This window comes from Cordyceps militaris (genome assembly GCF_000225605.1).
Source record: "Cordyceps militaris CM01 unplaced genomic scaffold CCM_S00002, whole genome shotgun sequence".
Lineage (NCBI taxonomy): Eukaryota > Fungi > Ascomycota > Sordariomycetes > Hypocreales > Cordycipitaceae > Cordyceps > Cordyceps militaris.
Genome location: NW_006271970.1, coordinates 3,777,446 through 3,799,479, shown reverse-complemented (window position 1 = coordinate 3,799,479; position 22,034 = coordinate 3,777,446). Strand labels below are relative to the sequence as shown.

Below are 22,034 nucleotides of genomic sequence, written 5' to 3'. Positions count from 1 at the left end.
TTGCAGAGTTGTGGTTCAAAAGCGGATAGCGCCAAAAACTACGGATAACTACACCCACGCAACTAGGTAGTTTACCCCAAAAAGCCAAAGCGACTCGACTCCGTTGCGTCACTCGGAGTGGAGATGGGGATCGGACACAGGACCGGAGAGAACAGGCTCCGACGTGCGTGTATGGTGCGATTTTACGTTGTTGAGGTTTCTGATAGCTGCTGTATGATGGAAGCTTTCTGGCATTCGAATCGTTGGTATCGAAATCGAAACCTGCTTCTTGTTATCAGTGACGAATCTCTTCTTCGCCGTCGTCTGGGCGCACGAGGGCCCAAATCTCCGTGCGGGCTTCTAGTGGGCCGGGGTAGTGGAGGGGGGGCAGCGAGACAAAGCTGCAAAAGCAACAGCGATCAGATTGAATACCTTGAGAGTTTTTGATAAGCTGTAACTAGATTTGTCGTCGTGTGGAGAGTAGTACGACGGCAAGACGGGAGAAGAATAGACAAAATCTTGCTTTCCAACTGTAGAGGACCGTTGTCATGCTCTTCACAAGCTGTGGCAAGCAGCTGTGGCAAGCTTGGATGCCAGGGTCTAACTATACCTTAGTAGGTACCTGGCATCGCGCAAACCGCTTCCGCTGCGCCCTCTCTCCGGAAAAGTAACAGAACAAGCCCCGAAAAGCCTCGATTCCGGGGAGGGGGGGGGGAGAGTGAACAAGAATGACACATAATGACTGCCCATTGCCACTCGATTTTTTTTTGGGACATGACTGCCAACTATCTCTCCCTCCTCTGTACATGCCCCCCTCCACCTTGTACATCGTACATCGGCATGCATCGGCACTTTGCTCGGGTCGAGGGAACGCTTTCTCGAGCGCCAAACCAAAATGTGGTAGCCACTTCCAATGCCCATTGAACCTCTATCTTTTTTCTCCGTTCCCTGCAGAGAAAGGATGGAGGAACCGTGGTAACATGGCAGACCTGATGCATGTGCTTCCTGCACGCTCGCCCAACATCTAAATACGTTTTGGCATGCAAAGGAAGGAGGAAGATGCTTCTAGCCAGTAGCATCGTCGACAAAGCAATTCCATGCTGTGGGGGAAGGGTGCAGCCTCATCGTACGGCAGAAAAGCAATAGTATATCAACTTGAGCTTGCTAACTATTAGCGGTTCTCTTATGCCTGTCCGGACCTACCCCGTACCAAACAGCCACCATTTTGGAGACTTGTTAGTGACGCCCTTGCACAAACTAGCCTCGGCAGATTCCAAACATCACCATGTTGCATCAACGTACCCGTTTTACCCGTTGGTACCGCGCGCGCGGCGCCCCCCGGCCGACACGCACCGACGGAACCTGCATCCCCGCCCGCAGTACAGGCAGGCTCCGATGACCCCGACACACTTGCAAGAGGGCGAAAGTATGTACATGCGCATCTCCGAGAGACCCAGGAGGGGACAAGACCCGGAGCTCCGAGCAGATCCTGTTCCCCCTCAACTTGCGGCTTTTGAGTAATTCCGACGTCTTCTTGGAGTCGTTGCAACCAGGAACAGGAATAGAATACAATATACCGTGGCCATTTTACATTCAAGTAGACCGCCCGCGTCTAAAAATCCCCTGCTTATCCCTCCCCAAGCGCAATCCGGGCTTGATTATTCGTTACCATCCCAGTGGGCGGTAACTATTACGCTTCCGCCATGCGCCTTTGTAGTAATATTCACCCAAAACGTCAAGCCCAGCTCGCCTCGGCGGCTTCGTCATCCAGTGCGGGCGCGCCAGCGTATAAAAACCAACACAGCGCATCCTCTCTTCTTCTACGAATTCTCGCCTTCTTCTTCGTCTTCTGTCCGTGCCGTCACCATTCAACCTCCAAGCTTCCTCCCAGGACGAGCCGGCGCCCACAACTCCAAGAGCCGAGGCACACTTTGGGCCGGCGTCTTCTCCACACAACCCAAGCATCAAGTGAATTTGTTGCTGCCTCCTCCCAGCGTCGCTTTCCCTCGTCCCCGATCCTTTCCGACACCCATAGTTATGAATTGTTAAAGCCCGGTCCAAGCGGCCTTTTCCCCAGCGCCAACGTGCAGTGCGTGCAGTAGCTCTGCATTGCAGGGCCCCGAATACATACATCCAATTACCTTGATGCATTCTCTTGACATTTGGTAATTACGTCGCTGTTTCTTCGGTTGCCTGTTTGCCACCAAATCAGCAAACACCCCTTTTATTTGCGACAATTCACAGGGTTGGCTGCAGACTCGTATGGATTTGTTGCATGCCAACGCGTGCTACCCACAATCAACATTCCACACCAACCACGCCTCCCTGTCTGTAACTTGTCGGCACGCGAACCATATAGACAGATTGAATTAATTCATACTACAGTTTCAAAGCCAAATTATGTATATCCGACAAGTAGACTCTATCCATCGTCTCACTCATCCGACGATGCCTGACAACAAGTGAAAGCCAAATAAGCAAGTCAAACACAATCATTTTTAGCCTCCTCGCCTTCCACAAATCCAAACACGCAAGGCAACACAAGGCAACACGTAAAATACTTGACTCTCAGCTTTCCAAAGCCACACCTTCAAAGCCACCGTCCCCTGCCCATTGATTACTAGCTTCAAGGACCGCGTCAGAGAAATATACACCAACTCCGTAGTGCAAAAATAAAATAGACCCCAGGCCGAAAGGAACGAGCAAGACAGAGGGAAAAGCAATGTTTGGCTCTCCTCTGTCGGCCACTATGCGCCGTACTCCATTCAAAAGAAAAACGACTTGTTCAAAACCAACCAAGCCTTCCTTTTCACTACCAAGAGCGTTTAGTTGCCAGAAGTCAGAGTCCTGATCATCATCTTCTGCTTGTTGCGATCCGTCACAACTAGATTTCGGTCGTCAAACACGATCCGGATCGTGTCCACAACCCGATGGAAACTGCTGGCCGCTCCACGCTCTTGTGTAAATCGGACAATGCTTAGTGGCTGGCGCTTCCCGTGCTCAATCACCGTCACCACCTCGGCAGCAATTGCAACTTCTTTGATGTTGAGATCTGCAATATAATTAGCAAAGCATTCGTCCCTGCAAACGGAGATCGGAACTTACAGTTCTTAGCTGCAACTCGTGCAAAGATAATGTTGCGCTGCTTGTCCACCTGCATGTCGCGGATACCATAGCGTCGCCACTCTCGCAAAAGAAGCGCCACTTCTTGTCGCGCTTTCCGGCGAGACAGGTTCATGCAAACATAGCTGGTAGCTGGCTTGACTCTGAAGAGCCGCGTCAACCAGTTTTGCTTTATCTCAATGCTGCGCTGCGTGCCTGATTCAGAGCTTTTCACCGTTGCAACCGCTGAGCTCTTTCTGCGTGCCTGGCTAGCCGTGGACAGCGGTCGATCATTCTCAACATGCTCGCCGTCCATGGCAGTGTCTTGTTCTTGTGTTCGACTATTCCTCCAGAAGGGAAAGCTGAATGCGCGCTTTTTCGACGACGTATCAGTCGTGGCAGACTGCGGTTCCTGCGAGCTGTTGGAAATGGCTGGTGACCTCTGGCTCTCCAGACTTGTCTCGTGCTCGGAATCCGTCCTCGAAACGCGTCTGAACCAGGATCGCATCTTGCGCACGCCACCACCGTTTTGAACTTCATCTCCTCCCGAGTGAGGCCCAGACTCAACGGCACGATCCGCATTGTATGCAATGTGCAGATGAAGTTTGCGCCCCAACTCCTCCTTTGTCAACTTTCTCTTGACAATAGGCACCTCAACCGCTCTGGAGCCAACCTGACCAACAGGAGAATCCACCACCATACGAATGGTATTCTCAGTATTGTTCAGGTACTGGAGGTCTCCAGTCGATCCATTCATTTGCTTCGAGGTCGCTTGAGGCGCTGAGACAATTCGCGACTTATCGTTGGCGATGTTGTTGGTACCAAAGTTCTCATTGATAGATGGAAGCACTGTTGTCTTTTTGCCATTGGGATTAGAGGCGGGTGCGGAGACACTCCGTCTGTCAACTTGACGAGGAATAGACACGGCAACAGCTCGTTGCGCAATACAATCAATAATATACTCACCGCCACTTCCATAACCCTCTCCAGAACCCGGTCGCGAGTCTGCCGCAGTAGTAGCGTCGCTCAACGCACCATCCTCAGCAGGAAGAGGAGGCAATGGCCGGTGCTGCCAGGACCTAGACGAGAATTCGGTGGCTTCTGTAGCCGCAGATGGGCTTTCCGCGTTGAAAGAAAATGGGGTCGAGTCGCGGTTCTTCTTGTCGCCCTCGCTCATCACGGATTCATCGTCAATCATAGAGCTTCTAAACGCCTCATCACAGTTGCGAGCAATATCGTTGCTAAAGTTGCGAAGCTCATCGCGGAATAGTGCCGACGCATTCTTTACTACCAGGGGAGTGTCGGACTGTGGACGCTTGTACACGGTAGGCACCTTGGGTACGGCAGGTATGACACTTCGCACCCGCTGAACAGGGGAAATTTCTTCTTGAATACTGGATCCCGCTGTTCCAGGACGACGACCAGAGCTCTGCACGTTTGAAGTCGAATTCGAGCGCTTTCGCATGTGGCTGAAGTCGACTGCACGCTTGTGTCGAAGGCTGGGGCCGGTGCGCGACGGTGTGCCCTGACGGCTATTGAGGGAGGTCATGGAGCCTTTCGCTGATCCGAGTTTGGCAGGTACGGCGCTTTTCGTGGAATTGGCTCTGATGCGGCGAGTATTGGCATTGGACGCACTTCGCGCGCGCGCCTGTGCGGCTGGGGAGGAAGCGCTGTCACGATGGACAATGACTTTTGCGTGGCCGACTTTGGAGTCGCTCTGTTGCAGTTTTCCACTTGCCCTGTAGGGATCATAGCTCACCACAGTGGCATTGTCTCCCTCGGCGGCATTTGAGATGACGGTAAAGCGAGAGATGGAGCGACCGTGTCCATTCGCACGAGGCTGAGAAAATTGGCATGTAGATACACGCTTCTTCCAGATTGACGGCTTCATGTGATGGTAGTCGCTCATAGAATGGGCCAGCTCGGGCTTAAAGTCTTCAAGTTGCTTGTCCCGATAGTCATGAAGCAGCCAGTAGAAGGCTTTTTGGTCGTTTGGCTGTTCGCAAGTCAACTTGTGTGCCAGGTCTTGCTCGTTGAACATATGCCACATAGACCGAAGCTGTCGCAGTAGCTGGGGGTCAATATCGGCGCGAGGTACGGGATCGTACTTGAACCCCTTGCCCAGCATTTGGCTTGTGAGGTCGCCAAAGTCGTCTTGGTAGCTGTACTTTTGAACGAGGGGATGATTCCAAATATCCTGCAAGTTGATACGACGCTCGGGGTTGACTTGCAGCATGCGGCGGATGAGATCTTCGGCTTCAGGGCTGATATGCTTCGGCATTTCGTACACACCCTTTTTTGTTTTTCCCATCATGACTCGCAGGTCAGGGTCATCGAAAGGAAGTGTAGCTGAAAGCATAGCATAGAGAATAACGCCCATGCTCCAGATATCGGCTTTGTCGCCGCGGTACTGCCTGTTCTTGAGAAGCTCTGGCGCAGCGTAGTGGGGGCTACCACAGGCGGTTGCAAGGTGATGGGTAGCCGTCTGGTGAAGTGCAGCCATTCCAAAGTCGGCAATCTTGATCTGTAGGTCGGCCGTGATGAGAATATTCTCTGGCTTTAGGTCACGATGACAGACGTTGAATGAGTGACAGTAAGAGATGGCGCTGATCATCTGTCGGAAAAAGAATATAGCCACTTGCTCCGAGAGACGGCCTTTGGTGTTGATGAATGTGAATAAGTCGCCTTGGTCAATGTATTCGAGGATGAGGTAACTGTGGCAGCATTAGTATTGAATTAGTATTACTCCAAGTTTGGACAACTTACATTTCGGAGCGATTTTCCCATATGTCATAAAGCTTCATAATGTTTGGGTGCTCAATAAGCTTGAGAATGGCGACTTCTCGCTCAATGGCCATGGGAACACGCGAGTGGCCGTCCGAAGGCTCCGGAAGATGGCTGTCCCATTTGCTCAAAGCAGCTAAACTGCTATCCTGAACTAGGTATGCCATGCGACGGTTGACGATCTTGACAGCAGCCAGCTGGTTCGTAAGATTGTGACGACATAGGCGCACACGAGCAGAGGAACCCTTGCCCAGAGTGCGCCCAAGTTGCCATGGGCCAATGTGAGTTTTATAGTTTCTCTTGCTTCGGCTACTCGAGGTAGATGCATACGAGGCCTGTGACATGCGTTTGTCCTCCTCGGTTGCCTGGTGCTCATTCATGAGGGCAGACACACGCGCATCCGGAGCAACAGAATGGGCAGTGGGAGACTGCACGTGGTGATGAGCCACGGCCTCGTTTGCGGTCTGATACTCATTTCTTTGATTTCGATGTTTGTTTGGTGGCAACTCTGTGGGAACAATGGGCGAATTTATGCGATAGGCAGCTTCGGCCAACGGAGAGCGGGCGGCGGAAACAACAGCCTCGGCCATTTCTTTTTCGTTTGGATGCGTGTAAGAGAAGCTAGAACATAATACTGGCGAGGAAGAAACGATTTGATCAGGAGGGCTCGAGTTCGGGGTCTATTCGTGTGTTGATTCGTTTCGGAAGGAATTTTCAGTGTCAAATATGTGCAAACGGTAGCTGTCGAGGTATGTTGTTGTGTTGTAAGAGGCGATTGGAGCAAGCGTTTGCTTCGAGGAGCATTGAGCGTGTAAGAGAGAGTCGGTGCAAAAACAGTTGCAAAGCCAAATCAAGAGGTGGAGAGGGAGAAAAAGAAATCAAAGCAAGTCCAATGACAAGGACTGGCGGAAGAAAAGAAATTCAGCGATGTACCGTTGCGGCGAGGTGGATGAAGATGGAAAAGGGAAGAAGGAGGAGAGGGACAAACGGAGGAGGACTAGGCCACCAGCTGGACAGCGACTGGAGAGACAGACGAAGTCGGCAGAGCGGACACAGCTGTGCTTGTGTTCTTAATCAAAGCGCACTATATTGGGCTTTCTCAGAGGCAGAACGTGCCACCCGTCCAAGAAAACGAGCGGCCTGGAAGCTCAGGAATGCAATGTTTACTTGGGAGTGGCGGCGATGGTCAACAGAGTGCGACATGGGGCTGTGGGTTGGTGGCAGCTGGGCAGGTCCTGCGCGTGCCAGACCTTCAAGGGAGGCTCATAGGGTCGCGCGCGTGGTGCAGCTCTGGAATGGAATTCTTGAGAGCCCATCGACTGACCGAGATATGGCGTAGTGGACGCCCGTATTATCATTTTCTTTTTTGGTCCGACATCCAAGAAAGCAGAAGCTAAACCATCTCGTCGCATTCCAACAGCCCGACCATCGTTGCCACTCCCTCGCCGCAGCATACCTCGCCTATGCTACCTACCTACCTGAATCCTGACCTAGGGTTGGGTGTAGAGTGGGTAATATTAATGCTTTAATTTTACTTCTTGGTTGATCATGGCACCACCGCCTGTCACTGTCGCCTTCACCGGCCAAAGCAATGATGCATGGAAATATTTGAACCGATTTCTAGCTCATCCCGACATCCCACATACTGGGATTGCTAGGCAACTCCACACCAGACACTATCCTTTCAAGTTCTTCCCGTACTTTTATTACCGAACTACCTAGTTACCAGTAGCTATGCTTTCTGCTTGTCAATATATATTTAAATTCTAGTTCATGTCACGCACGTGGAGCTATTGAAGAGTTACGGCTGTGGCACCCAAACTCTCGTCTCTGGATATAGCTCCGGCTCCGTCCATGTCGGCACCAAACTGAGACCTGCTAAATGCAATACATACTCTACCTGCAGAAACCTGGCAATCACAAGGCCCATGCTGCACGAACAGTTGGGATGGGGGAAGGCCCGGACAGCCATGTGAAAGGAGGCCACCGTGGAGACGTGAATCGGATGGCTGGGTCAACCTCGTTCTGCTGGAGAAAAGTTCTCCTTGGAACGCAGTTTTCACTTCGTAAGTATGACTCTATCTATGTCTGTCTTTCTCCGTTGTATTTAAGCGTAAGCTCATACGACAATCAAAGTTATAAGAAATGGACAATTCTATCCGTAAACCACCTATACTTAGATAGCAGTCCAAAGACCATAAGCTAAAATCGCGTTATTGGTTTAGTGGTAAAATTCTCCGTTGCCATCAGCAACGTCGGGGAGCCCTGGGTTCGATTCCCAGATAACGCATTTTTGAAGTCTTTCTTTTTTTTTTATATTATAAGCCGCAAATCTTGTTCCATGAAGTAACATAATTATAATTTTATGCAGTTGTTTTCGACGATCGCTCTTACCTATGTACCTACCTGTACCTAACTAGAATATGGAATTGCTGGCTGCTCAATCTTGTCTCATGCGTCCAAATCAATCGTAGACATAGAGCACAATTCTTTTAAACGCAAAATGAACAGCGATAATGCCTCATCCGTCAATTTAATTAATGTTCCAAAATCTTATTCTTTTATCTTGCGTAACTAAATACGTGCCCCAATCTTCCTCCACGGCACATTTTCGGTGGGGATCTCTTTAATACATGTGGCCTCCAAACGCCTGTGGCGCGTCTTCGCGCCCCCTCCTCATCCAACATTACCACATCCCAAGATTCCTCATTCCTTTGGGCCAGTGCATGAGGCGCCATTGAAAAATGTCGTCGCGCAGGAGGCGTCGCATGGCATCCGATGACGAAACGGACGAGGACAATATTCACACACCTGAACCCCCCAAGCGACCTCGACGATCGACGCTGTTGCCTCCATACGAAGTTAACGGTGGTCCAAGCTACACCAATGGCGCGTCGCCCTCTGATATTATGGATGAGTTCCAACCTGGTTCTATTGTGCGCGTCTTGGTCCAGAATTTTGTTACCTATGAAAAGGCGGAATTTTTTCCTGGCCCGTACTTGAACATGGTCATTGGCCCCAACGGTACTGGGAAGAGTTCGCTCGTATGCGCCATCTGCTTGGGATTGGGATACAGCCCCAAACATCTGGGACGTGCTGGCTCGATCAAAGAGTTTGTCAAGCACGGCAGAGAAAAGGCGACCGTTGAAATCGAGCTGCAAAGGAGGCCGAGCGATCGCTACAACCACACCGTGAAAGTCCAGATTCGCCGGGACCAGAATACTCAAAAATGGTGGCTAAATGGCAAAGAAACAACGCACAAGAATGTGCAAGATCTCGTGAGGTCACTCAAGATCCAAGTCGACAATCTCTGCCAGTTCTTACCCCAAGACCGAGTGGTCGAGTTCGCTGCTTCGACTCCTGTGCAGCTACTTCAGGAGACAATCCGCGCCGCGGCGCCGGAAGAGATGCTTCTCTGGCAGAGCAAGCTTCGCGAGTTATTTAAGGAAAAAAAGGAACTCACGGAGAACAGTCAAAACGACGCCGAGACCCTTGACAATCTCGAGGCTCGCCAGCAAGGATTGCAAGCCGATGTCGACCGACTACGAGAACGTGACGAAATCTCAAAACGACTCGACGACCTCAAGATAGTAAAAGTTTTGGCCAGATACCAAGAAGCGCGAAACAGATGGATGGAAGCCAAAGAGCAAAAGAAAAAGGCTCAGGATTCTTTGAAGCGACTTGAGACCGAAAGCGGACCGTCGCTGCAGGCTGTCAACAGGAAGGAGGCATATTTGGACAGGATCAAGTCCGCATTGAACGCCAAGGACAGAGCTCTCCAACAATGTCATGACATCTCAGATGCCCTAGACCAAAAAGTCAAAGATGGGCAGACCTCAATGGAGTCGTTCGATAACAAGATGGCCGCTGAGCGAGCAACGTTTGATGCCAGGAAAAAAGAGGTCGCTGCTGCGCGAGCTAAACTGACGTCGCTGCAAGCCGACCTGAAGAATCAGCCGGGCCAGTTCAACGCAGCCGACTGGAACCAGAAGATCCGTGCTGAGGAACACAACCTGCGCGAGCTAGAATCCATAGACCGAGAGCTTGGTTTGGAAATAAGGAAGCTGAAAGACCAGGGCCACCTTACACGGTCGCGGTTGAACACTTTGAAATCATCTTTAGAAGCCCTCGACACACAGCAAGGTCAACAGCTAAACCTGCTGAGAAAGGGGTCCCCCGAGGTTGCACAGGGGTGGGAATGGGTACAGGAACACATGGGCGAGTTTGAAAAGGAGGTCCTCGGCCCTCCTATGATAAGCTGCTCTATCAAGGATGAACGTTTTTCATCCCAGGTCCAGTCTCTGCTACAAATGGACGACTTTACATGCTTCACTGTCCAGACCCATAACGATTACAAAAAGTTGTCTCATCAGCTTTATGGCGTCATGAGTCTTTCAGTCGTCATCCGGTCTAGTATGCATTCTCTGGAAAAATTTCAGCCTCCAATGTCGCGGGAAGATGCCCGCAACCTTGGTCTCGACGGCTTCGCTCTTGACTATCTGGAAGGGCCCGCACCTGTGCTTGCAATGCTTTGTTCAGAGAAGAGGCTTCACCAGTCTGGTATAAGTCAAAATGACCACGATGATTCTCAATACAATAGGCTAGCAAACAGTGGCAGCGTTACTCAATGGGCTGCTGGGCAGCATCTGTTCACTCTGCGTCGACGGAAGGAGTACGGCGGCAACGCGATGACTGCGATTAGCAAGTTTATCAATCCTCCGCGATTCTGGACTTCGCAGGCTGTCGATGTGCAAGAAAAGGCGGAACTAACTCGTCAGCTTGCAGAGGCTGAGGAAGACCACCAAGCGATCAAGGAGAAACATGCTAAAACCTTCGAGAGACGGAAAGCCCTTGAGGGAAAGAAGGAGGCCATAAGCGCCAAGATTGTGCGTTGATTCGAGCCTTGCAATATTGTCCGTGACTAACAAATTAGCAGGACGATCTGAGAACAGAAAAAAGTGCTCTGCAAAAGGAGTATCAAAAATGGCAGTCTCTGCCGGAGAAGATTGGTAAGGCTTCTGGACACGTAGACTTGTGGTTCCTGCTAATTGTGTAACGGCAGAGGCTGAAGAGGCTCGAAGAGTTGTGAATGTTCAGACGATGGAGGCAATTCGAAACCGCATTTTTGCGGCTCAATACGACTTGGACAAGCTTGTCATGGTGAAATGCAACGCTGCGATGCGTCACGCTGCTTCCCTAGAAGAGATGAGGACGGCGCACCTTGAGTTCGTCGATGCCACAATCCGCTTTATCGAAGCCGCGTCAGATTTACGTGGTCTCAAGAAGCGGAATGCTACCATTGTGGAGCGACTTGAGAATGAAAGGAGAAAGATGGAAGAGGTTACCCAGATTGCCGCCCAAGCACGAGCCATAGGTAGGAAGATGTCGGACGAAGTCAAAGATTTGCTCATGGAGCACCAGGAGCGCTACGCGTATCTGCAGGGTCTGGCCGACGGCAAGACGGAGCACGACGTTGAGCTGGAAATTGACGCGGAAAAGGCGCAGCTCGAACTCATCCATACGTCCAACCCCAACATCCTACGCGAGTTTGAGAAGCGCGCCCAGGACATTGCACGACTCCGCAGTAAAATGGACGGTATCAACAGCAAGGCCGCGGAGCTGACAGCCGCCCAAAATTCACTGATGAACAAGTTTGAGCCCAAGCTCGACGAGCTGGTTGCGCAAATCAACAGTGCCTTTGCGTACAACTTTGAGCAAATCAGCTGCTCGGGCGAAGTGCGCATCCACAAGGATGAAGACTTTGAGCAGTGGGCTCTGAATATCATGGTTCGCTTCCGGTACGTGCCCTAATCCTCCTCCCGAGTATCATTCCTCCATTTCATATCTTTTTAAAGCAATGCTAACGCAGACACCTCTTCCAGCGAGACCGAAACTCTGCAACAGCTGACGGCGCACCGGCAGTCCGGCGGCGAGCGCGCCGTGTCGACGATTTTCTTCCTGATGGCGCTGCAGTCGCTCGCCCAGTCGCCGTTTCGCGTTATTGACGAGATCAACCAGGGCATGGATCCGCGCAACGAGCGCATGGTACACGAGCGCATGGTGGAGATTGCGTGCCGCGAGCACACGAGCCAGTACTTTCTCATCACGCCCAAGCTGCTCCCCGGCCTCCGCTACGACGCCAAGATGCGCATCCTCTGCATCGCCAGCGGCGAGTTTATGCCTCGTGACGGCGGCAAGCTCGACTTTCAACGCTGCCTGGCCGTGGTGCGCGGCATGAACATGGCGGTGTAAAGGGGCCTTTGTATTGTGTAGTTTGGGACGGGGAGGAGAGGGCTGAGAGGGATTTATTCTTGGCATGGTGTATTTTATGTACGGAAGAGGGCGTGCGATAAGCTGTACTTTTCGGAAATTCGCTGGCAACTGTACATCTTCCTTGTCTTAAACGGATGTGGGATCTCTCGGGTTTATCAGCACGTCGCCAAACACCTCCTCGTCATGATTCAAATTTGCTTCCACATGAACACCTTGAGTACTCACCATGCCAAGCTGATAACTTGCCATCGAATCGTCCGTCATGGCAGCCATCGGCTGGCACCGACACGCTTCTCCGCTCGCGTGGCGCATCGATCCGTGCCGGAAGCCCACCCAGTCAGAACAGCTCTCCCTTTCATAGATGGTACAGGTCGTGACAGTTGCTGCTTGTTTGTTCGGCAGGCCGCAGTAGGGGATGATCATGAGGAGAAGGTAGCCTGTTCATGACGGATGGACCCGGGCAATCATGTAGTCAGGCTTGTCCAGTTCAAGATATAATTAAGATAGATCCAAACGTTGGCTTTGCAGCTTTTTTTTGTCATTGTACAAAAATTAAACTTTAAGAAAACCGTGACATAGTAAAAAAGCATGCACATCGATACAAAAAAAAAAGACAACGCAATAAAAAATAGAAAGGAAAACCCACAGTCGCAACGAAATCATTCCTCAACTCTCAGTTCGCCCTCCAAGAGTAGGAACGAGCACGTACAACAACAGTACAAACGTCGATCCTTTCCATACCCCTTCTTTTTGTAAACTGCTTTCCAACTCAGGAACCTTTTGCCGTTCCACCACCCTCCCGTCCGTTTACCCGGCATTCAAAAAAAAGAAAACGAGAAAGAAACAAAAAGAGAATTGCAATACACTCAAAATGATCATCCCATAAAATGAGTCAAGAACAGAAAAGAAATGCCAAGAGAGAAGTACAGCCTGATCAGCAAGAAAAGAGAGAAAAAAAAGAAGAAACCAGTCCCAAAAGTGTTTCATCCAGCAAAGACCAGTAAATGAAAGCAGCGGGTATATGCGTTCATGAATACGTAGCACGTCTCCGAGTTCGGAAGACAGAAAAAAAACCTGAGAGCCTTTTACTCGTTAATGTCGAGGAAGGAAGCACTGGAGAGCCATCAAGCCCCGTGGCGTTTCCTTCGCCTTTTGTTATGTGTCATTACTTGGATTTGCGTCCGTCGCCGTGCTCTTCGGCGTCTAGCTTCTTGCGCCAGTCGGCCAGGCTCTCGCTGAGCCCCGCGCCGGCAATGCTGTCGTCGTCCTTCTTCAGCTCGGCCGGCGGGTCAAAGTCGAAGTTGTTACTCAGACGGTAGTTCTTGTTGGTGGCTTCCCAGTGGGTGCGAAGCGTCTCGAGCTCGCTGGCGAGATTGTCGAGGGCAGCGCTGTTGCGGCCGTCCGTGCTGCCGTGGCCGCCACCGCCGTACACGCTCTCCGCCTCGGAGCTTTCTTGGCGCGCGTGGCCCAAGCCCAGCCCGTTGGAGCCGCCGACGTCAACTGGTGTCATATTGGGCTGTCGGCTACGGCGACGATAACTGTCAACCGAGTGCTCTACCTGGTCGAGCAGAAGAGAGACCTTTTGCTCAGCGTCGGTGGCGCGTTGTTCAAGAAGGGCATTCTCAGAGCGCAGTTGATCTAGGTCCTTGACGTGCTTGGTTAGCTGCTTCGACATGTGCTCTTTATGCTGTTGCAGATCGGCAAGCTCCTTCTGCACGACAGCGTACTTCTTCTCCAGTTGAGAGCCAGAAGTGCGAAGCTCGTCTTGCAGAGCTGCAACCTTCTGCTCAAGGGTATGCTTCTCGGTCTCCCATCCACCGGGCGCTTCGGCAGATCGACCATTGTTCTCGCCATTCTGCGCTCGGTCTTCCATCGCTTCCACGTCTGTCTTGAGACGGGCATTCTCCGTCTTGTAACGCTGCAGCTGCTCCTTAAGCTGCTTCAACATCTTCTCCGTACCCTTGACGTAATGTACAGCAGATTGGTAGTCATTCTCAAGCTGAGTGAGCTTCTCGCGGTATGCAGATTCAGAGTCCTGAGCTTGTAAAGCGAAAGCTTGTTTTGTCTCTTCGTGAGAAGCATGAGAGCTTGATAATTGGGCCTCCAGCTCGCGTAAGCGGGTTTGCTCAGGCGAGTTGGTGCGAGGGCTCGCGAATCCCCGGCTGCGCACAGCAGCCGTGGGGCTTATGCCGCGCTCATTAAGGATTTCTTTGAGCGCAGTGTGCTGCACCGTCATGGCGTTCGTCTCCAATTGCTGGGCAGCCAGCTGATTCTTTACCTCGGAGTGAGCAGCTTGCAGACTCTGAGTTTCCCTGAGGGCGGCCTGAAGCTGACGTCTGATGGAAACACCCTCACGGCTCGACTGCTCCTGATACTGCTCCAGGCCAGCGATGCGCTCCTCAGCACTTCGAAGCTTGTCGGCAGCCGCGTCAAGCTCGGCTTGATATTTCTTGACCAAAGCGTTGGCGCCGGTAACTTGACTCTGAAGGGCAATGGATCGCTCAGTCTCTCCATGGTTCGACTTGGGCGAGTCACGGAGAGAAATCTTATCAAGTCCAGATAGGACCACCGCGCGATGTGTTCGAGCTTCGTTTGCGTTCTTTTCTGCTAGTTCCTCGGCGTCGCGTAACCTTTGGGTGGAGGCAACCAGCTCGGCTGTGCGGGCTTCGTGCTCAACTCTGAGTTTGTTGAACTTGACTTCAAGCTTCTCCCGAGCGTTGCGCTCTTCCGCTAGCTTCTTCTCTACATGTGACTTGCCATCCTCCGAAGCCTTCATCGCCGCTCGCAAGGATGTGAACGTCTCGTCGTGGTTCTTTGATGTCCCGATAGCGTCATTGTACTTGCTCGTGACCTCTTCCTTTTCAGCCTTGAGCAGGGCCAACGCCGCTACAGCATCGGAGTGGGAGACAGAATGGTCTCGGGCTTCCCGCTGCGACAAGTGCAATTCGGATTTGAGGCGCTCAACTTCGGCCGAGGTTTGCTGCTTGTAAGACTCGAGGTGGGCGAGGCGCTTCTCGGCAGCGTTGGAGGTCTCGTCGGCTAATTGGCGCGCGCGTCTCTCCGCTTCCAGTCCCGACCTCAAATTCTCTATATGCGTTTGCTGGTCCTTTTGCACGTGCAGCGCAGTCGCCAGCTTCTTGCTTATACCGTCGGCGCGGCCGACTTCATCACGCTCCCCATCAAGCTGCGGGGTGCTAGCGGCACTACCGCCTGCATATGCTGCCGCCTTCGCTTTTGCATAAACGGCTTCTTGGATGGCAGCATCTCGTTGTCTCTCCGCTTCAGCAATTTGCTTGGCTGCAAGAACGGCCTGCTTATCGACAGAACTTTGCACGTTGGCGAGTTCGGTTCGCATAGCCAGAAGAGCCTCGATGAGAGGCCGATCTTCATCGTCGAAGGTTTCGGAAGACTTATCCAGGGCTGGGCTGGAGGTATTCGGGACATAGCCGCCCTTTCGGGCCAGCTCAAGCTCAGAGGCATACCAGGCATTTTTGTTTCGAGCAGCATCGAGTTCCTTGAGTAGAGCAACAGTTTGTGAGTTACGTCCGGATGAGCGACGGGACACCAAGCTACCGCCCTGTCGAGTTGGGGGTGGTGGCGACGAGGGGCGATTGGCTCGTGATGACTCTAATGTACTGTCGATAGAGCCTTGAGACGGGCGAGGGGGGCGCATCTTTTCCGCGGCACTGGCTGCTCTCGGGCCTGGTGGAGGTGATCGTTGACCATTCACAAGAGCAGCAATGGGGCCTTCGGGGTCTGCTGCGAGTTGTCGTGAAGAGCTTTCGAGGGCGCCAGGCTTCGGCGAGCCCGCCCCAGGGCGGTCGACGGATGCGCCACGTACTCGCCCGACAGCAGAAGGCTCTAACGGTGATTTGGCGCCCAGGGGGGCTTGGGGTGGTGAGGCGGCAGGCGGCGGTGCCGGGCGTGGTAATTTAGATCCCGCGCCGGCAAGGCCTGGAGGCTCAGGGCTTGTCGGCTTGAGCGAGCGGCTTGAGTCCGGACTTGAGATGGGGCCTGACCCGTTGGTGAGGGCTGTCGTAGTACCGGCGGCGGCGGCAGCACCAGTCACTGTTCCTATAGCTGCACCTTGCGTGATCCGTTTGGGGTCTTGAGGCGCAGTAACGACACCTGGGGCTTGGCGATTCGCGGCCTCAAGACTAGGTCGGCCTGCCTGAGGAGCACGAATGGAGTTCTGCTGAGCGTCGGCGGGATAGCGAATCTTAGTCGTATCCAAAACATAGAGGATACCAAGATCATTGACGGTGGATGCAGCAGTGCTAGGCTCACCACCAAGTACAGCAATGGACTTGCCAACAGTGGTCATACTGTGGCCTGATCGTGGCGAGGGCGAAGGGCCCATGTTCTGGAAGGTGTACCAGCGTCGCAGGGAGATTCTAAAGGCAGCGAGGTCGCCCAGGTCAGTGCCCTCTTCGGTCCTGCCTCCGAAAATGTACATGACGTCGTCGACGAGAGCAGCAGCATGGCCTTCGCGGCGAGAGGGGATGTAGCCGATGCAGTCGAGCTGTGACCACTTGTTGACTTGGGGGTCGTAACACCAAACATCGTTGAACCATTCGAAGCCATTGGTACCACCGAAGAGGTACATCTTGTCGTTGTAGGTGATGACGGTATGGTTTGTTCGAGCAGCGGGGACGCTGGGGGAGGCGTCGGACTGGAGAAGAATTTCCCATCGGTTGTTGGCCATCTGAAGCTGGTTCAGGTCGAAGGCAGCCAGATCGTTCATGAAATAGCCTTCGACTTGACCACCGAAAATGTAGATTTTGGAGCCTAGGATGTTTAGCGAGTGGCCGTAGCGACCAGAGGGGCGGGGACCAGCAGGTAAAGCCCTCGACCAGTGTCGGGTGGATGTGTTGAGAAGATAGAGAGTCTCGTCGAGGACATCGGAGTCCTCAATCTTGGTATCACCGCCGTAGACGATGAAGGCATTACCGACTAGTAGGCTGGAATGGCCGACTCTTGGTCCTGGCCCCTCAGCAGTCGTGGGTAAAGGGTAACAGGACATGCTGCCTCCGGCTTCGATCATCCAGAGATCGCCTTTGACGGTGGAGCTATTAATTAGGCCGCCCATCATGTAGATGTCACCTTCTTTGGAGGAGGCGCTGTTGACGGCGGCGCCATATCGGGGAAACGGGCTGGGATTTTGTGAAGTGTAGGTAATTCGGCGCTGGGACCACGGGTATAGAGAGGCATTTGGGTTGGCGATCGGCGGGCCGTTGCGAGGCTAGAGGGGAAATGATGATAAGTATCGTCTGTCTGCTTGACAGCGAAGGGGCGATTGGACTTACCGCAACATCTGCGGGAGGATTTCCGACTGAAGCATTTCCGATGGGTGTATTGTTATCGACACTGCCGCCGCGACGGCTATGGGCAGAGGTAACGTGACGCTCCGGCGTGGTGACGGCATCATTTTCTATCGAATTCAAGCTGCCAGTTGGGGTGGCCCTGTGCTTCTCATTCTGGATGCGGGCATTGGCGCCAGCCATAGCGGTTGGAGGGGGAGCGTTGCCATCACGGCTGGACAGCGCGCGATCCTGGTTCTTCTTGGATTTGAAGAGAAAGGCCATGATCAATCAGGGGCCGCGCGCCGGCGGGCAACGAGTGAGGAGAGTCGTACAGGGATAGAAGACGATTCGATGATGGTTGAAAAGCGAGCGCAAACGACTATGTCTCCGGACAAAGGGACAGGAGCGATGGCGAGATGCGGTTGTGCGGTCGGCAGGGCGGCGTGTGTCTAACGGTTGGCGGTTGGATGGATGGATGGAGCGAGCCAGGGGAAGGTAGACGGACATGCGCGCGCGAGCGCAAAGAGTCTTGGTGGGAAGCTGTACGGAACTGTCCGGTGCCGACAAAGAGAAGAGGCGTATGGAACCCGAGTTTAGAGATGGCTGGAAATCCGCGAGGGCGTGCGTGAAGGGAGTGCAATTGGTCGTGGGCGGATGAAGAGGAGAATTGTCGTCGCCTCTCTCTTTTTTTTTTGGGGTTGGCCTGAGCCGACGGGCTGGGGGGTAAATTCCAGAGGGGTTGGTGTGTTGCGACTGGAGCCAGGGGGGACGAGGAGAGGAGTTGATGACTGGAGATGGATGTCAGTCGCCCCATTTAACTACCTAGAGATGGCGGTTTGCATCGAATGAATGAATGAGTTGCTGATGGAATGGAAATGTTATTAATAGAGTCGTCAGTAATTTTACGAATAGACTAACTATTGCAACAACGTCGAAACTGGGGGGCTACATAATAACGGCCAACGGTGCAAAAAAAGGAGATTTTCAACCAGTGACAATGGCTTGTATAGGCTGGGGAAGCGCGGCACAGGTACCTCCTACTAACCTCCTAAGGTACCTTAGTACATCTGTACTAGGTACTTTTAGTCAGGTAGTTAGTGCCCCTGTTCACGTTTCGGGGGTGGCTCGAGCCGCGACCGGCTTGGCCGAGCTGCTGCTGGTAACCTGAGCGCAACAAACATATTTTACCGATCGACGAATTGTCCTCAAAGCACGCGGCAAAAGTCCCAATTGCCCCTATCATGTTCATCAGTTGTGCGGCCCAGTCCAGTGTTGAGCGTGTTGAGCTGGATGCGACACAGTACCTACTTACCGATGTACCTAACAGTCCAATCATAACTCGTTGCCAACTTGTTAGCGGTGATTGTCAGGGGCATTGATTAGGGGATGCACTCAATCTACCGAGTCAAATGTACATGCACTCTTGTTAATAGTCGGCCTTTTGATTGATTTTTCGAACCTTCCGCTACCCTCGAGATCCTTGCGCCTTGTTTTTCCTGTCGTAACCACGCATTATCAGCTCTCCGAGTGGCTGGGTCTAAGTGCCAGTCGGCGCACTGTGGGGGAATCACTGGGAACCCCAGTGCACGCACTAAACTGCACTTAGCCACCTGCCATGCCATGTACACCAGCTGTACCTTTGTATTCCAAGTCGTACGGTGCTGGAGAGGCGAGCTGGTAAAGGCTCGTATTTTCTGGGTCAACTAAAGCTGATAATAACACAGTTGCAGAGCATCCGTAATCCGTGAGAAGAACCGAGCAAGATTGGCAGCACAAAGGCTCCCGCCTTCCGACCTGCAGGTCCTTGCATTAAGGAACCAGGGACCAGCCTCAGGTGCAGCCCGCCATCGGTGGCTGCAGCTACAGTGGGTGGGTGTACTTATCACCTCCAGGTACAGGTACTGAGGTACTAGTGGGAGTGCGCCGCCCAGCGAAATCAAAGGGGCTGGAGGGGCGCAGATCCACACCTTTTTTTCCCCTTGATCCTCGCCGCAAACCTCGTCATCAGATTCCCTTTTTCTTCACCTGCCTGTCGCCTGTTGCCTGTCATCAGACGACATGTATCCGTCTCGCCGCACCGCACCGGCCTTCAATGCTGCTCTTGGTATCCGTTCATGTCAACTACTGAGTAGTATCGCGCACCGAACTACCTATTGCTGGACCAATCAGCAAGCGCCGTGTCCTACACCAAATCGCTGGGATTCTGTATCACACTGGGCTGTTGAGCAACCTCACCAGCCGTAGCGCCTCACAGACCTGATACATTGAATGCAGCAATACATAAAAGTCCCGATTTAAATAATCAGTGGCCTTTGCTTCGGCCGACGAAATTCCTGTTTGCTTGGTCACGGCACTCATAGACCAACCCCTGACCCCGCGACTAGTTACCCTGAACCAACAAACAACTTTCAAACATGATTTGACTCGCTAAATTATAGACAACCACGCATTATTGATACATCGGACATTAGCATTCAATGCTATTTTCGGACGACAGGCAATCTAGCCGCCAGCCAAGACCCCACTGTCGGAGATCAAGTAGTTATGCCGTGGTAGCATGATGCTACTCTGCATAGCTAATAGATTGGCGTGGCTGCGCTGAACGAATGATATTACATACCTACTATTAGTCCATGTCTTCATTTAGTGACTGGCTATCACCTGTGCGGTCGACTCTGCGCCAGAGTCTGGAACTTAGAGCTAGCTCCTTTTTTCTACCCAAGCTGTACGCAGCCTCCCGACGACACGCGTTAGACGCGAGCACCTTACATTCCTAGCTTCATTCATATTTTTCCTCCCCGCATCAACTTGCAAAGCACTTATATTGTGCGCGCATCTCTCATAGCAGCTCCTGTTGGCATCAAAAACAGCGACAACGATCTCTCTGCATGCGCCGACTGTATTCCCGGAGCGAGAACTCGCCCACTACGCATGATGCATTATCTCGTTTCTGACCATTATGATGAAGACAAGCAAACAGACCGCAGCTACATCAAAATCAACTTGCCTCTAGAAAGTCGGCGATGCGCACTTCACCTCGCACTTCACCTCATACCCCATGCCTCATCCATTCGATTATCAGCACTTCTTCGTTCTTTGTTCATGTAAATACCAACAACCCCACGCGTGATCCGAATAAGCGTCGCAGAAAACCTCTGCAGTCGCACGAAGAGGCAAACTTGCTAGAGTGACCAACTCTCTTTGTTGCAATCTTCCCCAATTCCTCACAAACATACAACCCGACTTGCGGCGTCGCTACGGGATGACTTAACCTGCAGAACCCAAACCAGGTCGGTGGTAAGACAATCCGAGCCCTAGGTTGAATTACGGACGCAGGTATCGAAAGCGATTGGATGCTGACAAATTTGAGAGCGGTCCTGCGTCGTCATGTTGATGTTCCTGATAGACGTAAGTGAGACCTGAGCCCTCCAAACCAGCGACGGCCTCATCGCTGTCGCCAACCTGAAGTAGACTGTCGAATATGGCGTCCCAGTGCTGCTACTCACTGACTGATTGCCAGTCAGCCGTGACAAGCCAAAGAAACAGCGGCGTTACCTTACACAAGTATTGTCGCAGAGCGATAGCTTCTCTACTGCAACCACGGCTTCTTCAACTGCAGCCTTGAGGGTCGTTATTTCGTGTGGCTGGGGGAAATTGCATCAGTTGTCCAGATGTGGCAGCAAGGTGATCAGCTGTTTGTCACATAAAATAGCGACGCAATTGACTATATCACCGTGCCATACTATAATAGCCTTATTGTCGCTGACTTTGACCTTGCCTCGGTCACCCTCGTCCCCAGAACCTGGCACGCGGATTTTAGCTAGTGAATCTGCGCGACAAAGCACCCTCAGCAATTCATCGGTACAGTACATGTTCCCGCCCAAACGAGAGGTATCTCGAATAAAATGTGGCTATTATACACGATAAGCATCAACCGAAATCCTCGCAGTACCGCGTTCTGCTCTGAACAGATGGATGGCGTGACGAGGATAGGTAAAGCGCGACATTGATGTACGACGTCGACACCAGCGTCCTTAATATCGTTTAGAGGTCAAATGAAAGCAACTGGAGTATTAAGTGAAGATCCAATTGAAATTGTAACTATTGGAAGAGATAACAGTAAATTCTCTTAACAAAATATGAAACGGCCGAATAAACTTGCGCACTGAATTTCTTTAGTGATTACATAGGAGGCGCGTAATCTTATCGATAAACGGGTCACTATCTTATCATATCCCTGGCCTGGTTACTAGATCAACACCACCCTATGCGGGTGTGTCCGATTTTAGCGCCGGATTATTATTCCTACAGCCCCTAGCGTAGTTGGTTTTGGCGGCGGCAGGCCCCGGCACCTGCAGTCTCTCACTAATTTTCTACTACACGAGCAGAGCTTCCCGACCCTTTCAATACATCAGTCCCATCTTGCTGTTAAAAAGCCTTCTTTCCGCGCAAACGCCACCTCTAAACCTAAGAACAATTTTTGGATCTTACAAAGAGGGGCGAAATCTTCTTCTCTTACGATCGAAATCGATCGAATAATTTCGAAGCGCATCAAACGACATTAGGCCCGGAAACGCTCATTCCCCCCCACAC

General features: G+C 52.2%; 5 protein-coding genes across 5 annotated transcripts; 2 read left to right on the top strand and 3 right to left on the bottom strand.

Annotated features, from left to right (window-relative positions):
- Positions 1–2,804: 2,804 nt before the first annotated feature.
- CCM_03130 (serine/threonine protein kinase (Kcc4), putative) lies at positions 2,805–7,223 on the bottom strand (the record flags this gene model as incomplete). The annotated part of the gene is made up of 5 exons (XM_006668282.1): positions 2,805–3,031; positions 3,085–4,641; positions 4,717–5,795; positions 5,848–6,486; positions 7,033–7,223. The coding sequence occupies 5 exons, from the start codon at positions 7,221–7,223 to the stop codon at positions 2,805–2,807; spliced, it is 3,693 nt and encodes a 1,230-aa protein (XP_006668345.1).
- A 1,386-nt stretch (positions 7,224–8,609) lies between these two features.
- CCM_03129 (structural maintenance of chromosome complex subunit SmcA) lies at positions 8,610–12,117 on the top strand (the record flags this gene model as incomplete). The annotated part of the gene is made up of 4 exons (XM_006668281.1): positions 8,610–10,751; positions 10,802–10,874; positions 10,928–11,663; positions 11,748–12,117. The coding sequence occupies 4 exons, from the start codon at positions 8,610–8,612 to the stop codon at positions 12,115–12,117; spliced, it is 3,321 nt and encodes a 1,106-aa protein (XP_006668344.1).
- A 1,186-nt stretch (positions 12,118–13,303) lies between these two features.
- Positions 13,304–17,723, bottom strand: CCM_03128 (cell polarity protein (Tea1), putative; the record flags this gene model as incomplete). The annotated part of the gene is made up of 2 exons (XM_006668280.1): positions 13,304–17,380; positions 17,445–17,723. 2 exons carry the CDS (start codon positions 17,721–17,723, stop codon positions 13,304–13,306), a joined length of 4,356 nt encoding a protein of 1,451 aa, XP_006668343.1.
- Positions 17,724–17,820: 97 nt separating this feature from the next.
- CCM_03127 (uncharacterized protein) lies at positions 17,821–18,255 on the bottom strand (the record flags this gene model as incomplete). The annotated part of the gene is made up of 1 exon (XM_006668279.1): positions 17,821–18,255. One exon carries the CDS (start codon positions 18,253–18,255, stop codon positions 17,821–17,823), a length of 435 nt encoding a protein of 144 aa, XP_006668342.1.
- A 183-nt stretch (positions 18,256–18,438) lies between these two features.
- CCM_03126 (uncharacterized protein) lies at positions 18,439–19,701 on the top strand (the record flags this gene model as incomplete). The annotated part of the gene is made up of 5 exons (XM_006668278.1): positions 18,439–18,471; positions 18,532–18,600; positions 18,653–18,800; positions 19,194–19,310; positions 19,574–19,701. The coding sequence occupies 5 exons, from the start codon at positions 18,439–18,441 to the stop codon at positions 19,699–19,701; spliced, it is 495 nt and encodes a 164-aa protein (XP_006668341.1).
- Between the last annotated feature and the right edge of the window lie 2,333 nt (positions 19,702–22,034).